The 25,737-nt window shown below is 40.8% G+C and overlaps 2 protein-coding genes across 7 annotated transcripts in view; both read right to left on the bottom strand.

The window, feature by feature from the left end:
* Positions 1-276: 276 nt before the first annotated feature.
* Positions 277-16,776, bottom strand: LOC121673932 (serine/arginine-rich splicing factor 5-like). Its single transcript, XM_042047804.1, has 8 exons — positions 16,655-16,776; positions 14,404-14,542; positions 10,861-10,931; positions 10,019-10,105; positions 7,693-7,765; positions 3,812-3,885; positions 2,776-2,886; positions 277-1,757 (listed from the first exon to the last, which is right to left on the bottom strand). Exons 2-8 carry the CDS (start codon positions 14,527-14,529, stop codon positions 1,466-1,468), a joined length of 834 nt encoding a protein of 277 aa, XP_041903738.1. The 5' UTR covers positions 14,530-14,542; positions 16,655-16,776; the 3' UTR covers positions 277-1,465.
* Positions 16,777-24,698: 7,922 nt separating this feature from the next.
* Positions 24,699-25,737, bottom strand: part of ACTN1 (actinin alpha 1) — an 87,593-nt gene continuing 86,554 nt past the window's right edge. For all 6 annotated transcript variants that reach the window (XM_042047799.1, XM_042047803.1, XM_042047798.1 and 3 more), the window contains one exon: positions 24,699-25,595. In XM_042047799.1, the coding sequence (XP_041903733.1) occupies positions 25,437-25,595 (159 nt within the window). In that variant the 3' untranslated portion in view covers positions 24,699-25,436. The remainder of the gene's footprint in view (positions 25,596-25,737) is intronic.

The raw sequence follows: 25,737 nt of genomic DNA, 5'->3' as shown, positions 1-25,737 counted from the left end.
GAAGCCTTGTATGTGCACAAGTCATGTGGGCAATGTTAAGAATCTCTAGTACACTATTTCAAAAGTGACAAATGAATCTACCTATAGGGAGATTCCAACACCAGATCCTATCCTGTCCTCCTGTTAGTCAGTATCCGGTCACTTACATATCATAACTGGTTTCCAGTTCACATTTTCTTGCTTCCATACAGATATACCTTCAAATAAATTTGTGATCATGTCAGAAAGATTATATGAAGTGAACAACAGCAACAACAATTAAACGAAACTGCAAAGTAAGCCAGAAAAAGGTTTGATTTTATTAGGAATGGTACATTTAAATACATGTAAGACTTTGGGATTAATTTACATATTTTTTCCAAAAATGTTTCCCTTCTTTAACGATACAGAAGTTAAAAAAAAAAAAAATCTAATCCCAAATTGTAAGAACGACAGTATTTGCAGTGGAAATTTCTATTAATCAAAACAACTGTGCATTCCAGAGATTTTGACTACACTTTTCCTGGGATTTTTTTTTTGCTGCTCTCATTACTAAAATAACCTTCCTTTCCATCAAGACTATTGCTAGTCATACACATGTTATTCAGTATCACACTTTTGGGTATGAAAGCTATGTCACTTTATTATAAACATCAAAAACATGGACATGCATATTGACATTTCTGTGCAGTTTTATGAAGTCACCTGTCAAATAAGGCCTATACATACAATACCACATACTAGTGAATTACTGTAAAATTATTATAATGGATTCCCAATAATCCTGACATCTGGATGGTATGTCTCATTTTAACAGAAAATTCCAGCTTTCATTACTGCTTAACATTGTATTAATTCACTATCCAAGTGAGCAACATTCAACTAACCAATGTGTATTCCTGAAAGTCTTTTGCAAATTAAGCATATTGTCAAGGTCATGTAAAGCTGGAACTTAAACAGCCTGTTAAGCCAAGCAATGGGGAAAAGGGGGAACTCTAAACTAATTTTATCTGGTCCATTCATTCTCGCACAGAAAAGTAGCCACAGAACCTTAAAGGAATAAAATCTCTACTTCCTGTTCTCGGACTTAATACCAAGGACAAAAGCTAACATAGTATTTTGGAAGTCAAAGGCCTTGGAGGTGGAGGGGAAAGTAGGGGCAAGAGAGGGAGAAAGCAGCGTATTGTCTCATCCCATTACCTCAGCATTATGTGTACATAATATATCTATGATAGAAATGTTTACTAATAGCAGGGAAAAAAATAAAAAAGACTTCCCACTCCAGACTTCACTGAAAGAAGAAAGCTGACAGCCAGCCCCTCCTCACAGAGATGGCCTATTTGATGACAGGCACTTTGGCAATGTAAGAGGAGGTCACCCTTTCATCATGTTAACTCTTCCCCTCCCAGTTCTCATACATAATTTGTCTCAAGTCTTCAAGAAACTTGAATCAAATTAAGTTCATTAATACATCTCTCAGAGCAGGTTAACTACGGCTATGAGCAGAGCTCGACCTAGAACGAGATTTTCTTTTAGAAGAAGAGGGGGAAGGGGAAGAAGCTATCAAGCTGGAGCGGTGGCTTTTGTGGGAGTAACTCTTTTTAGGAGTACGACTGCGAGAACGAGAGCGGGATCGAGAGCGAGATCGGGAGCGAGAGCGAGACCTGGATCTGGACCTGGACCTTGACCTGGACCTGGACCGGCTGTCCGATCTGGAAGATCCTGTAGACCTGGACCTGCTGCGAGATCTTGAGTAACTCCTTGATCGAGATCTGCTTCTGGAGAAACATAATTAAAAGCTGTAGTCTCACCTCTTACTAAATTTAAAACAATCAGTAAAATTCTCAACTACTTTGTATGCATAGCACATCCATCTGAACATCTGAAAGTGCTATTCACAGCATTCAGTTATTTCACAGTGCTGCTAGATTCCTGTTATGCTCCATCATGACACTATCTTCTTAGGTCAAGGCTATCAGGAACTTCTGGCCTTGACATTCTCTGCTAGTGTGGCAAAATAGGAACTGCCTAATAAAAGATGCCTCTCCTCCCAGCTCCTGCCAGGAGGAGAGAAACCAATTTTTAAGCAGGGTAGCTTCTATCAAAGAAGAACTCTTTTTCAGCATACACCCTGCCTTGAAATATCATTTAATTTATGAAGAAAAACACAGAAATTAAACTCCATACCTGTGGTATTTATTCTCTCTAGAAACACCATGCAAGTTAGTAAGAGTTTCTTTCAAGATGCTAAGAAAGTCTCTAAAGGTGTGATCACCAGCACACTTAAAGGCCTTAGAGTTTTAACACCTTCACTAGTAATGCATCCTTTATTTCATGGAAAGAAATGGATTTATTTTTAAGAGAGACAATGAAAGAGCTGAAGTCAGTATGTTTTTTTAATGACTAAACAGCAGAACTGCTTAGGAATAATGCAAGCAAGCTAACTGATTTTCTTTTATTTTCATTAACAAGTTGTCTTTCACAACTATTTGAGAAACATTTCACAGGACTGTGAAACAGCTTTCCTTTCAATTATTTTTCAATTATTCATTTTTTAATACCAAAATTCGTGTTTTTAAAAAGTTCTTTCTTTAAAAAAATCCTTACTCTCATCCAAAACTCTTCTATTTACCTTGTTTCAGCAGTTAGTTCTTATCTTAATCTGTTTACATTGCTAGAAAGTTATCTGTGCAGTGATATTTAAATTGGGGCCAAAAAACTAGATAATCAAACTTTGGCATCAATGCTACCCAAATCCATGCCCGCAGCAGAATTTTATCATGTCAGGTGACATACCTATGCCTTCTGTGGTCTTCAGTCAGTTTAATTCTGCGTCCATTCAGCTCAGTGCCATCCAATTTTTCCAGTGCACTCTTCATGTCACTGTAAGATGCAAACTCCACAACCCTGTTCACCATCATGAAAAAAAGGAAGTTTCAGAGAAACAAAAAAAGTAAGGAGAGCAAGACTGGCCCTTTTTAATCTGTTGCTTCACAGCTTGTTTTATCTTCTGAAAGCTAGTTTTTAACGTGGTTAACAGTAAAATACAACACTTAACAGTCCTAGCCATCCCTACCTTTCACACCTTCTTGAACATTACCAGAACTGCCATCTGCAAGGAGATGGAGAAAATGCAGGAAGCTACAAACCTGCATCAGCTGAGGAAATATCTTTCAGGCCTCCACTAAATTGCATTCCAAAGTTGTCCATGAAACAAAGTAAGTTTGCAGACTCTTCTAACAGTGAACAGAAAAATCCAGTCTGTGGTTTTTAAAATTTGAACTCAAAAAAAGGTCTTAGTTGTGCTGGTTTGCAACGGCCCTACAGCAGTTTTGCCAGCACAAAGACTCAGTTTGTACTTCCTTCTCTCCTGCTTTGTTGTGCAGGACCTTTGTAGACTGCAGAATTAAGAATGGAGAGTGGGCAGGTAGGTATTCCCCATGGAAGTTGGTTATGTTCTTTTCCCATGACTCTGACTGTTGAACCAGTGTAAAGCAGCCATAGACAGGAGGTGTTTTAGTCTCAGGACTCAGATCATAAATGATTATATAAAAATAAGTTAAAGACAGCAGGATTTAACATTTGGAAGGAATTCTCCCTTCCTTTTCTGCTTTCACACATTGTTTTCATGATAGAGAATAGAGACTGAGTTCAATACTGATCTCCCACTTATTGACAGTTTGTGTTTTGGATTGTTTGGTTCTTGAACTGGAGAAATTTCAGCATCTAAGCCACACCACAGATTTATATTTAATTTCTTCTGTATTACAAGAAAAATCATGCCTGTAATAGTTTCAGCTATCACACCGATTTAGACACAAAACGAACTTACCCTTCATTCCTGTTGTTTCTGTGTGCATCCACATAGGTGACCTCCCCTGCCTTTCTCATGACATCTTTCAAGTCCTACAGCAAAAGTTAACATTTTAGTCTTGAACAGGACACAAATCAGTCAGGTAGCAGAATACTGCCCTAAAACTTTCTCTGCTAAAACTGCTTAATGCTTTTCAATCTATATATATAAAAATATACATATCATTTAGAAAAAAGTGTCTGAAACAGCTTATTTAATAGCAGCTGCATATAAAAAAGATCCATCATTTTACAGCTACAGTGAATAAAACACTGCTTTTAAGATAATCCTGCATCCTGAAACCAGCTGTTATGAAAACACAATGCAATACTTAAAATACCAACATGTTCACTGAAATCAGAATTATAGGAGAGAAGCACAGTAGTATTAAATGCAGGTTTTCATAACTAACACCCCAGTTAAATGACAATCCAATAAATGTAGACAAATTCAACCTTTATGCTCACCTCCCCCAGCTTCAAAGCAAAATTAAAAGCAAAAAGGTACAATTACAATGTAATTAAAAATTTTATGAAGGAAATTTTTCTAAGTTTCGTTTGAGTATCCGTCACGCTACAGTGTCACATCAATAAACATCCTTGTCTTAAACTTAACAGAGGCTAAATGTGGACACAGTAAAATTACTTGCTTAGCAATAGGAGAAAGCACAAACAAATAATGCAAAAGGTCACTAAAAAGCTAAACATCTAAGTTAAGGCAGCACTTTTACCCAACCGTATCTGGTATTTTATAATCCCAGACTACTTACCGCAACACGCCACAAGTGGCAGGTGATATAAGAAGGTACCTTAAGCAAAGAGTTGCTTGTCCAATACCTAGCTGGCCAAGAGGAACTCTCTTACATGAGAAAGGCAGTGATGGCTCATAGCAATATGCTTCACGGAGGTACCAGAGGCCCTGAAAGCACTGGACATAGTCTCCAGTCTCCAGAAGTGGCTAAAGAACCCGAGGATGATCTGTGCTAGCCAATCGAGATCAAACCCAGGCAAACCAAGATCTAGACTGCCAAAAAACAGGAGTGTCATAGGAACCAAAAGGAAAATTCAGAACAGGCCAAACCCTAGAATTTCAGCCACTAGAAAACCCCCAAATCTTTGGTTCTTTTTCCTCCACACAAGAAAAATGGTTAACCAAATCAAGGTTGTTAGAAGAGGTTCAAAGTGCACTTGGTTAGAAATACGCTTAAGGAACAAAAGACTACAAAACAAAAAGCCAAGAAAAAACTTTAGAACATTTGCCACAGAATATCAGAAAGCTTAGTTTTATGTAGTATTTTAATTAAAATTCTATAGTTTTATGTTAAAAACTGGCATATGCAAAGTAGTAGGTATTTTCCTTGTTTTTAATATAAAGAAACCCTAATAGCAAATGAAAATTGGTCCCTATAGTACCATTAAAAACAATACTTCAAATTCAGTTTACCTCAATTTAGAGATGATGGACAAAATTTTGGCTCTGCTCAAGTCAATGAGAATTTAACTAGACCAGGACTGGTAAATCAAAAGGAAGTTAGAAAATAATAATCTACATAATTATTTCCTAAATCAGTAACTTTAGGCTTTAAGATTGATGCTCCCACAGTCTTGCAACACTATATGTGGAATCCTAAGAAACATCAACATGAAATATTACTTAATCATTGTAATCACAATGACAACGTGATTAAGATGCCAACATTATTGCTTGAAAGAGAGGAAGTGTGCATGTGCTATAAAAGCTCGACATTCTGTTATTAGAGGAATGTTTAAAGTTACCTGGTTTTACTACCTAACCACTGGAACAATCAAGTTTTATCTTAAGTTTACTGTTCTGGTTCACCTTAAATAGCACGAGAAAACCCTGCTGTCCTTAGCAGCAAAGAGAAATAAGGTGTAGGACAACCATAAATAGGAAAAACACATTAAACAATACATCTTGATGTAACACAGACCTATTCTCAACTGCTTGAAAATTTGATGCTGAAAAACTAATGGGGGTGGGTTGGAAAGCTCTGAACACGCAGAAATATATGTTTGCTAAAAAAAAAGGAGAGTTCTGACAGTTTGTCTACTACTTAGAGATGAGATTATCTATTAACAATATAGTCAACAATTTGAGGAAACTTTTCCAAATACAAATTTTTGTGGCTTTTTCTATGTTTAAATATCCCAACACAGTAACTTCTAAGGGAGATAGATGTTCCCAATATATGGGGATCTGGACACACCAAAGATTAAATTATGTGTGTAAGTTTAAAAGCAAGGTTCCATATTGAGTGTGCTTCCTAGCAGGGATTAGAAGGGAAGAATAATGCCACTACTGTTAATGCATTAGCCATTTTAATGTGTTGTGTAAGTAGCATAGTTAGAAGTTAAAACACTATAGTTAGTATCAAAGCAGTACAACTCCAAAAGTAAATGCAGCTTGCATATGGTTGTTACCTTCAAATGATGTCTATTTAGGCAGGTATCAAAAAGTCTCTTATGCTAATTTATCGTATATTTAAGAGACATTAAAACATTTAATTAAAATACTAAAAGATTCACCAGTATGAAATCTGAATTGGGTGGGCTTCAGATTAAAATGTAAGTACACATAAAGCCATTATAAATATTCACAAGTAAAAGAAAGTTACAAAAATGTTAATTTTTTCTTCAAGTTAAGCATTTAACACTAAACAACATTATAGGATTTCTTTTCCTTAGCACTCCATTAGCTTACTTCTCTGGTCCCTACTGTCGTTTCCAAGTGACAATCTCTTCATATATGTAACTGTGTAGCATACCCAGAAGATATTTAGATTAAATCCACTTGATCATCACATCAACTCAGCTGGTTTTTTTTAGTTATTCAATAATTAACACAACTGTACAACTGCGAACCCTTTGAACCTGTCATGCAGAAGATAAACAAACTGAGTTCAACCGTTTATCTGCATGGATTGCACCCAACTCTTATGAAACACATCAGCAGAGCTCCAAGCAAGTCAAGAAGCCTCCTCGTGGGGAAGCAGCTCCAAGACCGAGGCTTTGAACATTCAACATGTTCTCCTGCATCTTTCAGTACACTGATTTAAGTCTCTTTATTCAAAGAATATAAAGGTTAGTGAAAAAGACTGAACTCCACTATTCACTCACCTTTTGTAAATAGCATCTGTTGCTATGTCCTTAAAAAGTGAACTTTCTATACACTGTGTACCATACGGAACACAACTAAAAGAATTGATTATATGACTATTCTTGAAAGCCAGCTAAATATTAGCAAAACATTAGCAAGAGGTGAAAAAACAAACAAAAAGGAAAGGTGGTAAGAAAGCTTCAAATTACATGTAATGAAAGTTTGGATTTAAAAAAAAAATACCTACAGTAAGCATACCTGACACAGAAGCTCTCTTAAAATTCCCTCTATTACTGATGTATTACCAGAATTCTCAATCATGCATCGTGTCACAAAAATATTTTGCAAAACATAAGAAAAGACTGTAAATTTTAATCAAAACAGAGGCATGCACTTCCAGGTGTAACAATACAAAAGGATGACACAGTTTGAATGAATGCAATGTTTCAATATTTTAGAAACAATCTAGAGTCTTCCAAAGTTTGATCAGTTGGCAAACAGAAGTAAGAAAGAATCAGTTCCCAACTACAAAACCTACTTATAGAACCATTTGCACAGCTATGAAACAAAACACTTCTGTAAGTGCTTGATTGCTGATTTTTAGCAATCCCTGAAGCTTTTTTCTTATTTTTTTGTTCACATGAAATATTTATGATGGCTTTATTAAGAAATCAAGCTGAAAGCAGTCTACTTACGGAGTAGTAAAATAAGGTGTAGAAAAAGAAGGTAAGATTCTAACTCACCTGCCAGCTGATACGGGATGAAAGGTTTTCAACAATGATCCTGTGTTCAGTACGAACAGGAGGCCCATACCGGCTGAAAGAATTCAAAGAGGGGAAAAAAAAAAAAAAAGAAAAAATTCTCCAGCATAAAGAATTCAAAATTTAAGAAATCTGACAGTTTCTACAGTTTGCTGAAAGATTTAAGTAATTTCCTTATTGCTGGACTTCAGACTTGATTCTCCCTAGTCAAGAGTATATTTAAGACTCCGCTAGAAGAAGTAAGCTGTTAAAAGGGGATTAAGAAGGATTTTGACGAAGCCTTTTTACCAAGGCTGTCAACACAGCTGTCATTTTTTTCTAGATACACTAGGTAAATGCCTGGTAAAATGAAAATAATGTACAGAGGTTTAGTTTAATTTTGGTATTTGACCTTCTTGGCTCACATATGGTTTCTGGGAATATTCAGAGAAAGGACAATTTTTTTCTATCTTTCGCTTTTTTAGTTGGTAGCATTCTGTTTCATGTCAGGGAGCTAGAAGACACAATTTAAAGGCACCTTAGTTCACACTTCTGAATTCCAAATCACTTGTTAATTTTATAAATGCCACTGTGACCTGCATTAGACATTTTTTGGGGTAGAAATATTTCTATCTCAGTAAAATGAGAGCTAAACAACTGATTGCCGTGAAATAACCGTGGCAGTTTACAGCTCCTGAATGAAAGCTGAAGTTTGCCACTTAACCAAAAATGAAAGACCCTCTCAAAAATTAAAATGTGGCTTGAAAATGTTCATATAGGAGAGGGAGACACCTGGAAAGAATATTACCCATGCAAGTAATTTCTGTTCCCCATCCTAGCCATTCTGAATAGAAAGGGATTTGAGAATTATGGAAAAAGTATGCCAATTTTTTGGTAAGTAATGCAGGATTCTAACAACGGCACTACTTTGTATTGCTAAAAAAAAGATTGAAAAATCAAGAGCACTGACCTTTGAGAAAATGATTCTCATCTTCTCCCACAGAAACATGGTTCTAAATTGTGTGTGTTGATTTATACACTGAAGCACAGTCAATTTCATTTCAGTGCATACCTCAAAGTGTCCAATCTTTTTCAGAACATCCAGATCTTCCAGATATTTAAACGGAGGTCCCAGAGTCACAAATGAGTCTGATTTTTCCATTATTGCAAACCACAGTCTCTTCCTGTCTAGCACTGGCAGTCTGACATCACGAACACGACTACAGCGTCAGATGCCCACGACCTTCAATCAAACTTGCTACTTTTAAAGTCCACTTTTAGCATGGACCTTGGACCAGTTATACTGTGTCAAGGCTACTGCCATTAAAGAAAAAATAATCTAATTAGTATGCTTGCATATGCAAATTAGATGTTCCAAACAGTGGTTGGAAACTGCCAGCAATTCTGACTTTGTAACAAATGTGAACGTGTACGTCCCTTGTATCTTCATCTTCCAAACTCTACTGTACATAGGCAACAGCTATGAATGTTTCTACAGAATAAATTATTCCACACATACTTCCTTCACACAGGTAGATATAAAGCACAAAGATGTAATGTAATGTGTAGTTGTCTGGCAGAATATACGCAAATCTGCAGAACTTTCACTGGCTCTAATCACTGAAAGTGAACAACTCCACAAATACTGTGTGTCCTCTAGAGGTATTCTAGAGATGAGCTGTGTCCTGATTTTCACATTCCATCACTGGAGAGAGACTCCCTTAGCAAGCCACCTGCTTGGTCAGCAAACTTAAGTCAACTGGTATTTACTAAAACATGCAGAAGGGTTTATCTTGTGCCCTAGCACTGCTCCTTTTCTAGGCTGTGCTGAAACAAGCATTTTGATAACCATAAAACTGGAAATGTGAAAACTTGGTTAGACAGTAAATACCTTGAATTATTGCTCTACAATAATTCTACTTAGCATGTAAGCTCAGTTTGGTGACAAAAACCACAGTAGAGAAGCTCTGCATTTTTCTTGATTTAGTGTTAAAATCAGCCAATCCAACTGCAGCAATACTCCTTCACATCATTTACGTGACAGTAGGAAGCAAGACCAGCGTAGTGCCTACACCATGGCAAAGGCACATTTCATAATAGGTTTGTGAAGTCTTCAAGACAGCTAAACTGCTTTAAAATCCACACTCTCCTCGGCCGGAGAAGGCAAGTAATAGTAATGAACCTGCAGTGTTTGAGAACATAGAACTTCTTTTGTGAAGCTATACAAGGAAACCGAGCTGGATCCCTAAATCACAAAAAGAAAAGAGTATTTCACTCCAGTTCTTCAGTTACTGGAAGAGGAAAAGGACAGAGAGCCCAGACCACCTACCTAGATCCACTCTGCGACTGGTAGTAACTGAACCGCTGTGAGAATCTTCCCCTTCCTCTTCGGGCTCGAGCATGTTCAATTGTGACCCTTATGACAGGAAAAAAACAAAACAAAACAAGCACATAAAAAAATAAAACAACAAACTTTAAGTATTTGACATTGACTTAAATCTTTCACAACTGGAAGCAAATGTGCACAAACAAGAATTATCTTGCCCTTGCAAGCAATGATTTATAACACAACCACTGGCATTTCTTAAAGAGCCAGACCAGCGTTCTTTCTCATTCACCTCCCTCAGATTTTCATGAAAATTGTCACAAGTCTGTAATTCAGACTGAAACACTTAAATTTGCTCAACCAGAGCCCAGGAGTAATCACAGAGAGAAAAGAGTACTAAAATCACTAACAACAACCTAATGACCTAAACCCCAGCTTCCACAATCACAATAAAAATTACTGCAACGTACAATGACTATAGTCCACATTGCTGCAAACTGAAGGGCAACAATCCAACGAGTAACAGGCTATCATCAGCTTATTTTCTGGTCAACAGACAGATAAGTTCAATTCACTCTTACTAATATTCCAAATGACAAGATCCTGAGTTAGCTTTGAAAGAGAACTAAGTGGAAGTAGAGAAAACAGTTAGCCCTGCTCCAAACCACTCATCCAGTCCCAAACTAATCCTTTGCCTTAAACAAGACTGGAACCCAATGATGTCTTTAAAGTTATGGAAGGTATATCCCATCACAGAACCACAAGAAACGCCACAAGATAATGCACTGCATTTTGATGCAAAGCACTTTTTCTATTCTTAAGGGAAATTATGGTATCACACTTACCTTTCATCACACAGCTCTTTACCATTTAGTTCATAAATTGCATCATCAGCATCCCTGTGGTCTTCGAATTCCTAGAAAGAAAATAGGAATAAAAAAGTATTTTCCTTCACAGTATACGCAAATACTAATAAACATGCTTTCCTTATAAATTTTACATTTCTACATGAAGTATCACCAAGAACTCTGAATAAGGAAGCTGATTCCTAGTACATTTATGATTGAAATGCCAAGATGTTCCTATTCATAATCATTTCTTCTCCCTCCACCCCACAAATTCCTTTTGCCCCCCCAATTGTTTCAGTAGAATTATTTGCAGGATCTGTATTGAATAAACTAATTAAATGACCTGGTTTACTACAGAAATATCTAAAATACTTTTGGGGAGAGGTGGGGGAAATTACTTCAAGGCATACAATTTAAAACACAGCCCCACATACAGGAAAATGCAATATAACAGGATGAGCTGATCAAATGCAGGAGAGTCATGCACTCCCGAAACTCTCTTAAGATTAAATTCTTACTGAACTGGCAAAGAAAGGGTAAACCAGAAAAAAGAGCCCTCCTGGGTTTTTTTCTGAGTGAATTCAGTTCACTAGCTGGGCAAAAAGGTGCCCATGTAAGAAGAGTATGAAACAGAAGCCCTTCTTCAGCACTGGCCACCTGCGGGTCCAGATCAGCTGTAACAAGCATAATTCCATTTACTGTTGCAATGGAATCTGTCACTTCACTTTTGGAAGAAATGCTGCTTTAGTCAGCCCAAGTAGCCTCTGCCCACTATCCAGCCCACTGGTTCTTGGCAAAGCTGCTTCTACAGCTCTGCAGGAAACTAGGTCAAGAAATCTACCCAGATGAAAAACAGCACACTTTGTGCAGGCGGTGGGGTGAAAAAGGCACTGTTATTTTTCAACCAGATCAGCTTCCCAGGTTAGGTACATCGTATGTGGCTGAACAACTGCAGCAATACCATGAGAGGCAAGGGAACAAAGGAAAGAAATAAAGCAGAGAGAACAAGCAGGTGGATAGGGACTGCTGGAAGCAACAGTGCAGATGGGAGAGAAAAAATTGTGGAACTGCAGCTTGCAAGAAATTAACAACAGAGAAGAAGCTTCTCAAGTTGAAGAACGTGTTTGTGTAACTATGGACTGCTTTTCAGAAGCAATACTGGCTTAAGCAATCTTCCCCCTTCTGCACTGAAATCTGTTTCACTACCAAATGAAACATCACATGTTTGCATGATGATGCAAAGCATATCTTAAAAAAATTTATTTAGGTCCAGCATTTGGCAACTCCAAGTCCCATTATGTCAACTATTCTATTTCTATAACTATTTCTAACAAACTGAACATCTGCAAGTCTACCTAGCTTTACACTCTGAAAACACTATTCCCTGAAATCTACAACATTTAAGTAAATATAATTAGTTTGAAAGATTAAGCAATGATTTCAATCAAGCACAACAAAACATGCTTTTAACACTATAACAGTGTTCACTTGGTTTTGTAATATGTTTTATAAATACAGGTCTTAAAAAACAGAAAATAAAGATGAACTGACAGCACATGGCAAGCGAAGTGCCATGAAGGATAATGCCATTCCATGTGTTTATAAATGACATGCATGACATGCTCAAGCGCAGCCTCACCAATTTTGTGTCTGACACCAAAGTTGGAGGAGAAATAGATAACCAGAATGAAAAAACAAAAAGACCTTGATAGGCTGAAAGATTAGGCAAACAGGAATCACGAGTCTTAACAAAAGATAAACATGAAGTGCTGCATGTGGCATAAGACAATCCTAAGCAGCAGAATGCACTGGGGGCTGAGTGGCTGGAGTGTAAGGGGAAAAGGACATGGAAATGAAAAGGACATGGAAATCCTTGTGAAGAGTCAGCTAAGCATGAGTCAGCAGCATGGCCTTGCTACAATGAAAGCAAATCGCATCCTGGGCTGCATCACTAGGAGTACAATCAGCAGACCAAGGGGTGCTATTATTCCACCCTACTTGGCATTTGTTAGGCCACCTGGAACACGGTGTTCAGTTTTGGTCCCTCCAGCTCATAAAAGACATTGAAAAATTGGAGTGAGACTAGCAGAAGGCCACCAAAACTCATGAGAGGGTTGGATAACAAAGAAAGGTTGGGAGAGCTGTGTTTGTTCAGCCTGAAGAAAAGGAAGCTCCAAAGGAATCCGGCCAGAGTCTTCCAAAACCTAGAACAGTTACACAAACAATGGAAGTGATTTCTGATATGGGTGCACAATGATGGGATGACAAGTATGGGAGGGAAAGTTGTTCAGCTATGAAGAAAAGAATTTTATCCGGAGAACAATTAAATCTTTTAGATAAAGTTATGAGACAATTATTCAAGGTTATTAATGATCTTTGAAAAGAAAATGGTTCCACCTAGGAACTAGAGAAGAGGAGGAAGGATTGACTGACTCGCTTACAAGAGTTGAACAGAAGTTGCTCCTGAATGAGTCAACAGCCCTGCCTAGGAAGAGGAACAGTCAAGGAAAGGAGATTGAGAAATAGCAGCAACTGGAAAGAGCATGCTAAATAAACTCACGTCTAGATCAGCCATTTACCTCCAGACTTTTAAGAAACAGATAGCTACCTACTGGTAGTCAACAAAATGCAGCTCATAATGCAGGGTAATCAGGAACCACCATGTGCAGGAAGTTAAGGAGCAATACTCATATGAAACTAAAGTAGGCAAAGCCTGTTCTTTTGTTCTTTTCCAGTAACTTCACTCACGGGATTGATCTTGGCAAAAAGAGTGGCATGTAAGACTGCCATAGTGCGAGGGGCAGTATCAGCCTTTCAAGTCTGAACTAAGTGCTGCAGAACAGCTAATTCTCAATTCTCATGAGATAACAGTTAAACACAGGCTGATCTTGAGTCAATTTGTGAACCCGTAAAGCCGCAAAATTTGGACATTTAGGAGCACAGAGCTCTAGAAAGCAGCAGCAGGTAACTGAGATACAATGAACTATTTCATTTAATAGTCCGACAAACATATACGCCCTATAAACATGTACTGGTGGTGAGTATGTCAAACTTTAGCTGCACGAGAATTCAAAGCTGTGCTGCTTGAATCCACCAGTCAGCACCTATTACATCTGTAGGCCAACTACTCTGCTTTTATGTCACGCCATTATTTAAGAAATATGACCAAGCAGACTAGAAGGGGTGAGAGGGGAGCTTAAGTGGTTCTGTATAAACTTTTCTTCCAGGTCAAGACTGCAAATTTTGTACTGCCATAAACAGGATACTTATACGGTCTTCAGAAATGAGGGATAAATTTTAAACCTACAAAAGAATGTGAACAAACAATGTATTTAATGTAGCTAGAATACCACCAAGATTTTGAGCAAAATGTGGCCAAAACTGTAATCCAAAATTCTGAAAAGCATTCTGAAATGTGTATTAATAATTTCCATTTCCCACTATAACTACTATTCTCTTACACATCTTCCCTTCCTTGACATCATCCTAGCAAGGTTAGCACCTGCAAGCAAGAGCAAGGAAAACAAGGCTATTACTTACCACAAACCCAAAACCATTTTTTAGATGGATTTCTCGTATGCGACCATATCCTTTGAAGAATTTCTCTACGTCCCGTTCACGAGCACGTGAGCTCAAGTGTCCAACAAAGACACGGCAGCCACTCATCTTAAGGTTGATGCTAAAAAAGAAAACAGCACTGTTCATCAGATTAACAAACTTAAAATAGGGTGATCAAGATCTTTTACATCTCAGAAATCTTGGTTAAATAGGATTTGATTTTACTGTCCTCTAGGTATACACATTAAAAGCCTGATTCTCTACAGCCAGAAAAGTGATAAAATCCTGTCTTGCTGACTTCTAGCAGAACCTACAAAGAGCTTCCAGTTTTGTACTTTTTAATCATGAAACTTAAAACCCCAGCTCTGTAACTCTGAAGATTTTACTGGGTTAGCAGCTACTGAAAAAAAAAAGAACAAAACTCATATGCTAATTATTGGAATAACAACAAAAAACATAAAACATTCTCTAAACTTTTACTTTCACCTAGAAAAATCTCTGCGATAAAATTTTATTAGCACACAAAAGATAAATGGTAGCCATCAAATTATTTCGATTTCCAGTAGGCATAAATATAACTTATTTTAAGAGTCTATCACATTTGGAAGAAAAATTTTGCATTATGAGATTTCAAAAATGGCAAAAATAAAAAAGGATATTTGGGGCATTAAAATTTTCAAAGCTATTTACTGATCCAGGATATATAATTTGAGATATTCTATATAAAACTCTATTTTTTACCTTAAAGTGTTACCTTTTCAGTTTATGTGGTTTAAAAATTTTTAAGATCTTGTAACTGGAAAATATTAATTATTCGGCTCACTCAGCGAGCTTACTGTCATAGAAAAAAACAAAGAATTCAAGCCCTAAGGAATGGAAATATGACGTGATCTTCCACTACAATACTGGGCTCTAAAGAAGCAGAGGAAACAGACAACATATCGTGTTAGCTGTAAAAATAATTCCAGTCAGTTTGGATGCACTATTTTGAATTAATGTGATTTACCTTCTCTGTTAACTAACGCCCTTTAGACTTCTATTAAATACTTTCTTTACTCGGACTTACTGTGCCATCAGAGAAGTGCCAGAATTTTGGAAGCCTGAGTACTGGGCTTTTTATGGGGCGAGGGGTTGAACTGTGACAGCACTTACTTTGACTGGCCTCAGCCATGCCCGAACCTCGGAAGAGCCTACGCTGCCCTTTGTAGCCATTCTCTTCTTTGTGCTCACACGTGCATTTTGATGCCCACACAGAAATCCAGTTCAGGGGGCTGGTTCAGCTCCCTCGCGGAGTGCCCAGTCTTCCAACACATGGTTTCTCTGGCGCACCCTTACCACGCAAACACAGGCCAGGCCATCAGTGGGTATTAAAGGAAAGGCAGGCCCTTGTAGAGGAAGGACACCCTTACGTAACTGTATGCTTTAGAACACCGCAAGAGCAGCCACTTCGGCAACAGCGCTCATTTTGGGAACAACAAAGATTTGAAAGATTAAAACGACTGCGTAACTGCTGTTCGGTATTTTTAGTTCTAGGAAAATCAGGTAGGGAGAAGAATCACCGAAGGAAATGAACACGGGGTGGGTGGACCTGACCACCACTGAAACTCTCAAATATAGGGCGAAAGACGCACGAACAATCCATCCACGCGTCATTTACTCATAATCAGGGAGCACAATGGATGCGAGATCTGTATTGACACCTGCGAGGCGCGGAGCTTCACACGTCGCTCCTACTACACTGAAACCGAGTTCGCTCGCTGGCCACTCAGAAAATGCAGAAAAACCCTCGGGAAGCAAGGGCCCGCAGCAAGCGGCCATCTCCTCCTCCCTCCTTTCGAGCAGCCAAGAGGAGCCGGGGCTGCGCCAGGCCTGCGGCCTGCCCAAGACAGCCGGGCCCCCGCCGCCATCGCGGCGCCGGCCCACGCACGGCGCCGGCCCCTTCGGCTCTTCGAAGCTTTGCGCTCGCCTCCAATCCGCGACGGCTCCTCCCGGCCATCCCGCCGGGATCAGCCCTCCCTCCTCGGGGCAGCGATGGAGCGCGCCTCCACCCCACCCACCCCCCCCGGCCGCGGCCCCGCCGAGCGCCCGGGCCTGCGGCGCCAGCGCGGCCTCCGCCCGCGGCTCCCCTGCCTGGGCCCGTCCCCGCCCCGCCGCAGGGTACGGCCGCCAGAACCCCGCCGGTGGCTCCCCGCACCCGCCCCGGCCCCCCCGCCGTGGAGGGGCGGCTACGCACCGTCGCGGAGCGGCGAGTCCTGCGGGCCGTGAGGGAACCGCTCTGCGGCCGCGGCGACAATGGCTGCCGGCTGCTCCACCGACCGACCGCCGCGCGACCACCGCGCCTGCGCGCAGCCGCCCGCACCGCCCCGCCCGCAGCGCGCCGCGCGGTACGACGGGAGATGTAGGCGCGGCGGGCAATGGCGGGGAGCTTAGCGATCATCCCGCTCCAAGCCCCCGCCACGGGCAGGGACACTTCCCGCCACACCAGGCTGCTCAGAGCCCCGTCCAGCCTGGCCTTGGACACTGCCAGGGATGGGGTATCCACAGCTTCCCTGGGCAGCCTGTTCATGCTGAACTGCCTGTGACTTTTTGACTAAGACATGGCAAAACAGATGGGTCACAATTCTGCTTAACAAGTGGAGGAGAAAAGTCACGCGTCCAGAGAATTCATCTGAAGTGCTGCACTCGGCAACTCAGTTCTGCCAACAGAAGTGTGCTGCGGCCAGGCCCTTCCTGCCATCTTCTCCTCTTCGGCACACAGATTTACACCGCTTTGGATAACGCCGCAATACCGTTATTAATCGCTGACACCAGGGGGAAATCTTGGCTGTGGAAAAGTAACTAGTGAAGAACCAGGCCTGTATGGCAAAAGCTCTTTTGCCATGAATAAACAGCACACTACTTTCCTGCTTTATCAGTGTGAGATATACTCACTTTACGGACTTTTTACAGTGTAATTAATGACAATTTACAGTATGATGACCAATATAAAAATTATTCTCTGTTTCTTCAGCATAGCATAGCTTGTTAAGTCTTCACTGTCCCAATGCTTAAAATAGAACTACAGTTTGGTTTGCCCATTTTCTCCCCTTGTCTGACAGCATCATGTCTGGATTTCCTGTTTTAACTTGGAGTAAATATGTAAGTTACATTTATGATATTTTATGTTAGATTCAGGCATCATTCAAATTTATTGCCCTCTAATCATTCTTTAGGATAGAGATAACCTATACATTCAACATCCATATAATAAACAGAATCTTTTAGGTTGGAAGTGACGCCTTGAGATCATCTGGTTTAATCTCCCAAGGTTGCCCAGGAGCATGACCAGACAGCTTTTTAGTATATGGAGGCTCCACAACCTCTCTGGACAACCTGACTTGGTGTTTGACCACCCTTAGAGTAGAAAAAAAATGTTTTCTTGTGTTCAGATGAAATATCATGGGTTTCAGTTGTCCGTGGATGCTACTGAGAAGAGTCTGGCACCCTCCTCTTCATTCCCTCTGATCAGGTATTGATACAGATTCAGCCTTCTCCAGGCTGAACAATCCCAGCTCTCTTGGCCTCTCCTTATATAAGGGGTGCTCCAGTCTCACAGTCTTTGTGGTGATGTGCTTCAGTAAGTCCATGTCTCTTTTGTGGCCATAACACTCCAGATGTGGCCTCACCAGTGCTGTGTAGAGGGGCAGGATCACCTCCCTTGACCCTCCAGTGATGCTCTGGCTAATGCAGCCCAGGATGCTGACTTTTGCCACAAGGCAGCTGATGTGAACTCTTACTTGGCAAGAAAATGGAGAAATGTGAGAACAGAACACAGCTAGCTGTGGTTAAAAAAGAACATGTGGGTAGCTGTAGCTGGTGCAAGTATGTCTTACAACTTTGAATACAATGTTTAGTTGTAAGGCTGCTTTACTTCTTTATTTGATTAGAGAGTCCAGGACACTCAAAATGGCAATGCTGTGACTTTTTGTGCAAATTCTGTGTAGGTGGCAGAGCTGGACTATTACAGGAGCAGCAGTAGAGTCTCTGTGTGACTGTGTGCTTGAACTGCTGTGTTAAGAAGCTCAGAAGCAGAAAAAAGCTCCTTAGGTGGCAGCCTTGGAATGGTATGGTTGTAATAGGGATTGGAGTTACTGGCAATAATGAAGATAAGTCATACTAGAAGCCCAATTAAAGCTTTTTTGGTTTTATCCTGCTTCTCTTCAGCCTCTGGGATCATGTCAGCAGGGAAGAATGTGGCTGTGTGTCTGGAACACAGCTCCAGCCGCTCTGATAGTGCCTGAGCCAGGCTGGGGTCCTGCTTTCCCTTTCTTGGTTCTGGACACTCTGCATGGGTGCTAAAAGGCATGAAATATATCATTAGGAGAATCTGCAGCATTGCCTCTCGCATGTGGATAGTGTTTCTGGAAGCTATCACGCGCAAAATCAACTTCAGTAAAAACACTGTGTTTTAGTTCCCTCATTTTGCTTGCACAAAAAGATTGGTCTCTCAGAAGCACATCTGAAAGCCCACTGGGAACTGTTAGTGTTCTGACTGCACATCTACAAACATAAACAAACACTTTATCTGGAATCAGAATACTAAAAAACCACAGTCTGTTTATTGCCGGGGTAAATTAACTGCTTTCTCACTTCCCTGAAGAAGAAATTTTATTTTCTCTGTCCTAGAAAGCAGAATGCTGTGGCTCAGCACCAGAGATTAAAAGTTATGTCCTATTCATTAAGGAGAGAAATTCTTCATTAAAGTGATGGTGATGATGAAGATGTTTGAATGTGCTTAATAATAAAAGTATAAAATGCTTTCTTAACTCTGCAGATTAAAGTAGTCCTTATTTTTAGGCAAATCTGTACAATGAAAGCCACAGGGTCATACAAAAAAGCCACAGCAGCAATTAAGATACTAGGGGGTGGTATGGGAAAAGGTTTTAACTTGTCGTAGGATGACTGCAGCACTCAGACTGGAAGGTGACAGAGCTGGGCCCAGTTCATTGCTCCACCATGAACCTTCCTGAGGACCCCAGGCAAGTCACCTCTGGCTGGAGACAGTAACCACTCATTTGCCTTCTCTGCAGTACCTAACAGGTGCCAGCCATCCAGAAAGAATCCAATCCAAGACCTAAAGCTAGGTCTTGTACAGGACATGTGGGAACCAAAAATGCTAGCAAATGAGTGAGGGGCTGCTAGGAAGCACCGGTGGGAGGTGTAGGTCTGAACATCCTGCCCCTGCTCAACACAAATGCACCTGCCTGCAGCTGGGAAAACAGAGCCTTCTTCCACCCAGGATCCAAAGGATGATCTTGTCTCCCAGAGGAGTGCCAACTTCTGTTTGTAACGAGGACTAACCAGGGCTTGTTCTTTCCTTTGGCTGCCAAAACATATGTTCAGACCAACAGCTACATTTTGTAAAATGGCTTATCATTTAAAATAGCCATTACTCTGGAAGCTTAGGTTTGCTGCCTTCCTCAGATTGAAGATTCAGTCTCCAATCCACCAGAGTGTCTTAACCACAGTGTGAGCCTATGGTGCTGGAGGAGGGAAGCTCCTCTCATTCAAATTCTGCCACTATGGAGCAGATAGCTGAGGGAGAGCAAGTGTAAGGAGAGGCCTAGTGGTTGGGGTGCTGAGAGAGGCATGCTAGGGCCTGTTTCCCATCCTAAGGGTCTTTATCCTGTGACTGTTTAATAGAAAATACCTAAAAAACACCTCTGTCAGGGACAGAAATGCAGCATTCTTTCTGCAAACTCATTGCCTAAACCATGAGGATATGGGCACACACTCTCCTATTGCTTGAGTGCTTAATTATTACAGGGAGAGAGTGAGGCTGAGGAGATGCTCCCTGGCCCAGCCAATAGGTTCCTGCTCTTTAAGGTGTAGGGCTAGGAGGTGTGCATCCTGAGGAGGGATGAGGTGTTGACCTTGTGTTACTCTCCTCATGTGAAGATACTTTAGGCAATTAGGCTTTTACGGAGCAAATGGGTGGCAAACCCACCTTGAAACTTTGCAAAGCAGCCAGTCTTGCTGGTTTGTACTGCTCTATTTACACTGGGTGAGATTTGTGGCCCCTGGTGATGTGGGATGTTTGCAAGGGGGGGGTGCTTGGGCCCTGAAGGGGACTGTCCCACAGGCCCAGGTGTTCAGTAGTTTCAATCTCCCACTCCAGACATGCCCCAAAGCAGAAACAGAGGTGTGCAGAGAAGGTTTAGATGCAACAGGGAAAAGCCTAGTGAGCAATACCTCCAGACCTGAGCACCAGCTGAACAGAGACTGTTTGGATTGCAATTGTAAATAAAGGCTTCATATTTCTACCTTCTAGTGACATCTAGCCCTTTTTCCTGCATGTGCCTTCTTTATCTGCACAGTGGGAGTAACACTACAGGTTTCCTGCAGCAGTAATGAGAGATCGTGCTTTTGCAGACAGTCTGAGGGTCCGTGTCACTGAGGCATGATGATAACTAGAGGTCCTCAATATTCTGCTTGAATGTCAGCTAGGCCACCAGGATGTGAACGACTGACTGATAGAAAGGGGGTGTAAAGAGACTTGCTGAGAAGAGGTAAGACAGTGACAGGAGGTAGTGCAGTTTCTGCCAACATCTTTTCGTGCATGTATGTCCCAGAAGTCAAAGCAGAGAACTAAACTGAGACCCCATTTCCTGGCTGTTGCATGGTATTCAAAGATGGGAAGAATCTATTTTAATATCTTATTGGTGAGATCTAGTCTATAGTAGCTCTGAGCCCTCAGAATATAGAAAAGATTATATTTCTCCTTTTATTTTCAGTGGGTTTAAATTGGTGAGATTTAAATCTATCTGAAATAGCCTTAGAGCATCCCTCCCTGTATAAGATGCAATCATCCAACTTTATCCTTAGCAATGCCTGACTTCTCTAGTGACTGCAGCACTTAGCACATTTTCTCAGTGCCTGCTGGGGAATGTTCTGATTACCTGTTTGCATCAGGATATGCCCTAGACTTAGTTAATCTATGTTTACTATGCTAAGACTTTCCCAGCAGCTTAGCGCTAATGCAACGGATTTTAAGGGCTTGCACAGTAGCAACGCTTTCAGTAGCCAGAGTCACCTCAAAGGTTTAATGAATTCAACAGGATTAAGGATTTTTTCATACTTGGGTGGAAAAAGGGGTGGAAAAAGTCTGTCCTACCTCAGTATCTGTAGTGCAAGTAATGTTGTACAAATAATCTTCTTGTTATGGTATGAAAATTATACCTGCATTCTGTTTTCTTAAAAAAGTCATTTTAGTTCAAGCTGTTCCTTTTCACAGCCATTACAAAACCCCAACCTCTCTACTCCTCACCTTCTCCTTTATTTCCCTGATAAAACCACTCAGATTTGTCTGGATGGAATCTCCATGGATATATGAATACTTCTTTGAAACCAAGTTCATTCAAGGTTGCAGAACAGTTTCCTTTCATTGTCTTCTGAGACTCCTGGCTCTGCTCCTGCACTCTGCTCCAAACCAGATGACATGCAACAGTCTCAAGATACATTTGAGAGGCTTTGGGAAATGTGGTTGACATTCTGGCAGGCAAGACAAGACCCATGTTGTTTGAGCACTGAAGTGTTTTCTGCCCCTGTACTGTCAGACAGTCAGGCTGAATAAGGCAGGTTCTTGAGATCTCAGCAGCCAAACATATCAACAGTCATGGAAGAACTTTCTTGGTTAATTTCTTCAAAAAGTATTATTTCCATACCTGAAATAGTGAGTATGGGAGACTGACAGAAATGGTTTACCCCTGAATGGAAGGAGTGAGCTTGAAGTGGATTGTCCACTTTTTCCGTTCCTGGCAGACGAAGGGGCAGTCGCCAAAGGGGCAGCTGCAAACGGCTGCTTCCAGAGATGAATTTCATCAAGGCTGATGCCTGGACTTGGCTAAAGAATGGCATGTTAGCTGCAAAACCATGAGCCTAATACCAAAAGCTGTTTTCACATTTCAGCATACGAATGGCCCCAGACTGTTAGGCCACACAATTGCAAGGTAAATCTTGTGCTGCAAATGAGGATGGCCAATGTCTGGCAGCATCCTAGCACTCCTCCGTGTGTGAGGTGGGAATGGGGAGGCTTTATGTACAGCCCAGAGGGAAAGACCACATCACGTAAGCTCTAGCCAGTTTCTCAGAGGCCATGCCACCCAAGAAGAAACATGCCAGTGTATTTTAGGCACACCTATTGTCAATATTTTAAACTCTATTCAAGTATTCAGAAGCATAGGCAAGGGCTTTCTGTTCCTGTTGACATCTCAACTTCACCAAAGCAGTGCTGGGGTGCCAACTTTCGCGAGGCTGGAGCCCACACGTTATCACCAATCTGTGGTGTCAGCAGGGATGAGCCACCTGCTGTCATAAAACTAGGAATACTAACACCTAGCTGGGGTTTTGTGTGAAACCTGGTCACACATTGCAATGCTGCCACAGCTCAGTAAAAGACTTTTATGAAGACTTCTGAAATCTCCAAGCATGGACTTGCAGAGTCCTGTCACCATGATCATTCAACATAGTTTGGTTTCATTTTCAGAGTGGTAGCAGACCTGGGCCCAAAGCGATGGCCCAAGGTGCAGCTACAGTCTTTTCCACCCCTTTTTCAAAATAACAGGAATCTTTTCTCCAGACAGTGGTCATTTAATAGCCCAAAAGATATTCCCATTCTCCCCCACTCCAGTTTTATTGTTTAAATAAATAAAAAAATATTAAAATATCATTACATCTTCTGGGAGCAGGGGTACAACCTACAGAGATCTCAAATTTTTTGACAGTGCAAATGTCCTTTCTCAGGTGCAGCAAAGCAAGGACAGGGCAGCTACTGTGGAAGAGGAAAGAGGGTTACCAAAGCAAGGGCAATGGATATTCAGAGGCAGACTTCAATAAAGATTATCTGCTCTAGTCATCCTCTCTGCTGTTTCAGCTTTCAAACAGATAACCTATGCTACGTACTTTAAAACATGGCAGTGGAAATCAGCATACCGTACCTTTGAAGAGGACAGTCCTGTTTGCAGCAACACAGTAGTGACATAGCTGAAAATGAGCTTGCAAGTGGATTAAATACTTATGTGGCTCCAAGTCCTACATTACTGACAATTCATATCAACCCCTCCAGGCTTCTCAGTATCATGGGTTTCAACACAGGAAACTCGGCTTCAGCTCAACTCCAGCCCTCATTAACAACACAATTACAGCTAAGTTACACAAACTGTCACCTTTGAAGACAAAGCGTGGTGAGTGTAGCCTGGCCTTGTCCATGTATGAAGCTAAATGCATTTATTCACATGCCCCCTTGTAAACTCATTATTCAGCCTTCACTCATTCATGCATTCAGGAGAATGCAGGTCTTGGTGTCTCCTGGAAAGAAGTATGGTAGCAGACATTAGCATCCCCTCTCCCAATACAGTAGGCAGATACTGTCACACTGGGACACATCACAACTTGCTGCTCTGATTTTTATTGTGTCCTGCTGAAGGTCAGGAATAAACCAGAAAGCTGTGCAATACCTTCCTCAGGACTCAGCTCTGCCCTGGGGAAGAGAGGACGATGTTACCAAGGAGCTCCTTGTGAATCTGTCCACAAATTCACCATTCCTGCAGTCATTACTTCAAAATAAAATCTGCCTTTAGGACTAGAGACAGAGGTATATGCTTATACCTATAAAACACTTACTTGAAACACGTCACAAAGCAGTAATGTTATTTTGCTCCTAACCCTGTGTTTCCTGAAGTTGTGGGAGGGCAGGAAATGCACCTGTAGTATGAGATGGCTGGAAGGATGAGCTGCTCCCCCCTTTGCTAATTTCTAGGCACATGCATGCGTGTGTTATTTTATGACACAATAAAAGTCCCAAAGGAGTTGTCCTGAAGGCTGGTTTCTTTTGTATGTCCAATAGAAAGATGACCTCTGGAGGAATCTCTGATGTCAGGAGATGTGGTATCAAAATTAGTCAGATATTCAGTGCTGAGCATGGAACAGTGGACGGATGTTTCATGGATGGTTTAAGATATGATGGTTTTTTGTACAGCTCTACTAACTAATTCTGTGCTGGTTTTTAAGGAATAACAAGAATACTGCTTCTAAAGATAGGGATGTATTGAGGTTTTAAAGTGGTCATAAAGCTGTGAAAATTTCAACATTATTCAGCAAGAATGAAAAGGCTATGGGGCTGAGAATATACCATTAAATGTACTGTAATTTTAATTAAAAACATAATTTTGGATTTTCCTTATCATGTTTAACTAAATAGGATTAAACAATTTTACTATACAAATGAATAAAGTCTAGAGTTGTTATCACAAGAAGTTTTTAATATGGTTTGTGACAAGCAATATCAAAGTTATCAACTCTCAAGCTTCATGTTCTGAAACCAGACAACTCTCAGCAACAAAAAAAGTTGTGCACTGATAAACATAGGCGGCGTATTGTATTTTTTAATTAAATATGAAAACATGAGCTGTGTACATTATTTTTTCCCTAGAAAACACAGCAATTTCAAAAGTTTATCATAAAATATTTTCATGAAATGAGTGAACCAGCAAACACATGCACTTGTGTGCCTTCCCCCCTCCCAAGATAAATGTGATAGGAGACATATGCAAATGTAATAGTTAACAGAACAAGTGGAGTTTTGTCATAGTTTGGTTCTTTTTGGAAAGGATGGAATGTAACATTGTGCTTGACTTTCTATGTCACAACAAAAAAATATTTGGTGCAATATTCTAACATTTCCTTTTTAAGTTTCAATCTGGTGGAGAAAAATACCTTTTTCTATAATAAAATATGTCTGTTCTTTTTAAAACGTAACTTTTTTTGCACAAAATAATTTTGTAAACTGTTATTTCAAGGGCAAGGTAGGCGGTGCCGTGTCAATGTCCTCCCCCCCCCCACTTAAAAATGTGATCTGTTATCTGACGCAAAACAGGAAAACACAAAAAAAGAGCGGAGCAGAGGTTGCTTTGCAAAGAGAAAATAGGGCGTGTTGGACGGGGGAGAGGGGAGGGAGCGTGTGGTGGGACAGAAAAAAGTTAAAGGTCACTTTCGCCATAGAGCGCTGTGGAGAAGGACATGTAGTCCAGGGCACCAGGTACAGCATCACGGCCAGTGTAGGGTGCCATCCTAGCAATGCAATATTCAGCCTGATCAGGAGGCAGTTCCCGCCGTAATTCATCCACAGTGATGTAGTTCTGCAATGAGGACAAATGATAAGGCAATCATTACTTTCAGGAAACTGACTTTCCTCTGAGGGACAACCCCCCCCTGCCCCACCAGGGCAGCAAGGCAACACTGAGGGACAGGATCCCAACAATGAGACCTGTGCTGTATACC

Source organism: Corvus kubaryi, unplaced genomic scaffold (assembly GCF_017639235.1).
Source record: "Corvus kubaryi isolate FWS band 111438036 unplaced genomic scaffold, C.kubaryi_AGA036_p1.0 66, whole genome shotgun sequence".
NCBI lineage: Eukaryota > Metazoa > Chordata > Aves > Passeriformes > Corvidae > Corvus > Corvus kubaryi.
This window is presented reverse-complemented; position numbering and strand designations above follow the sequence as displayed.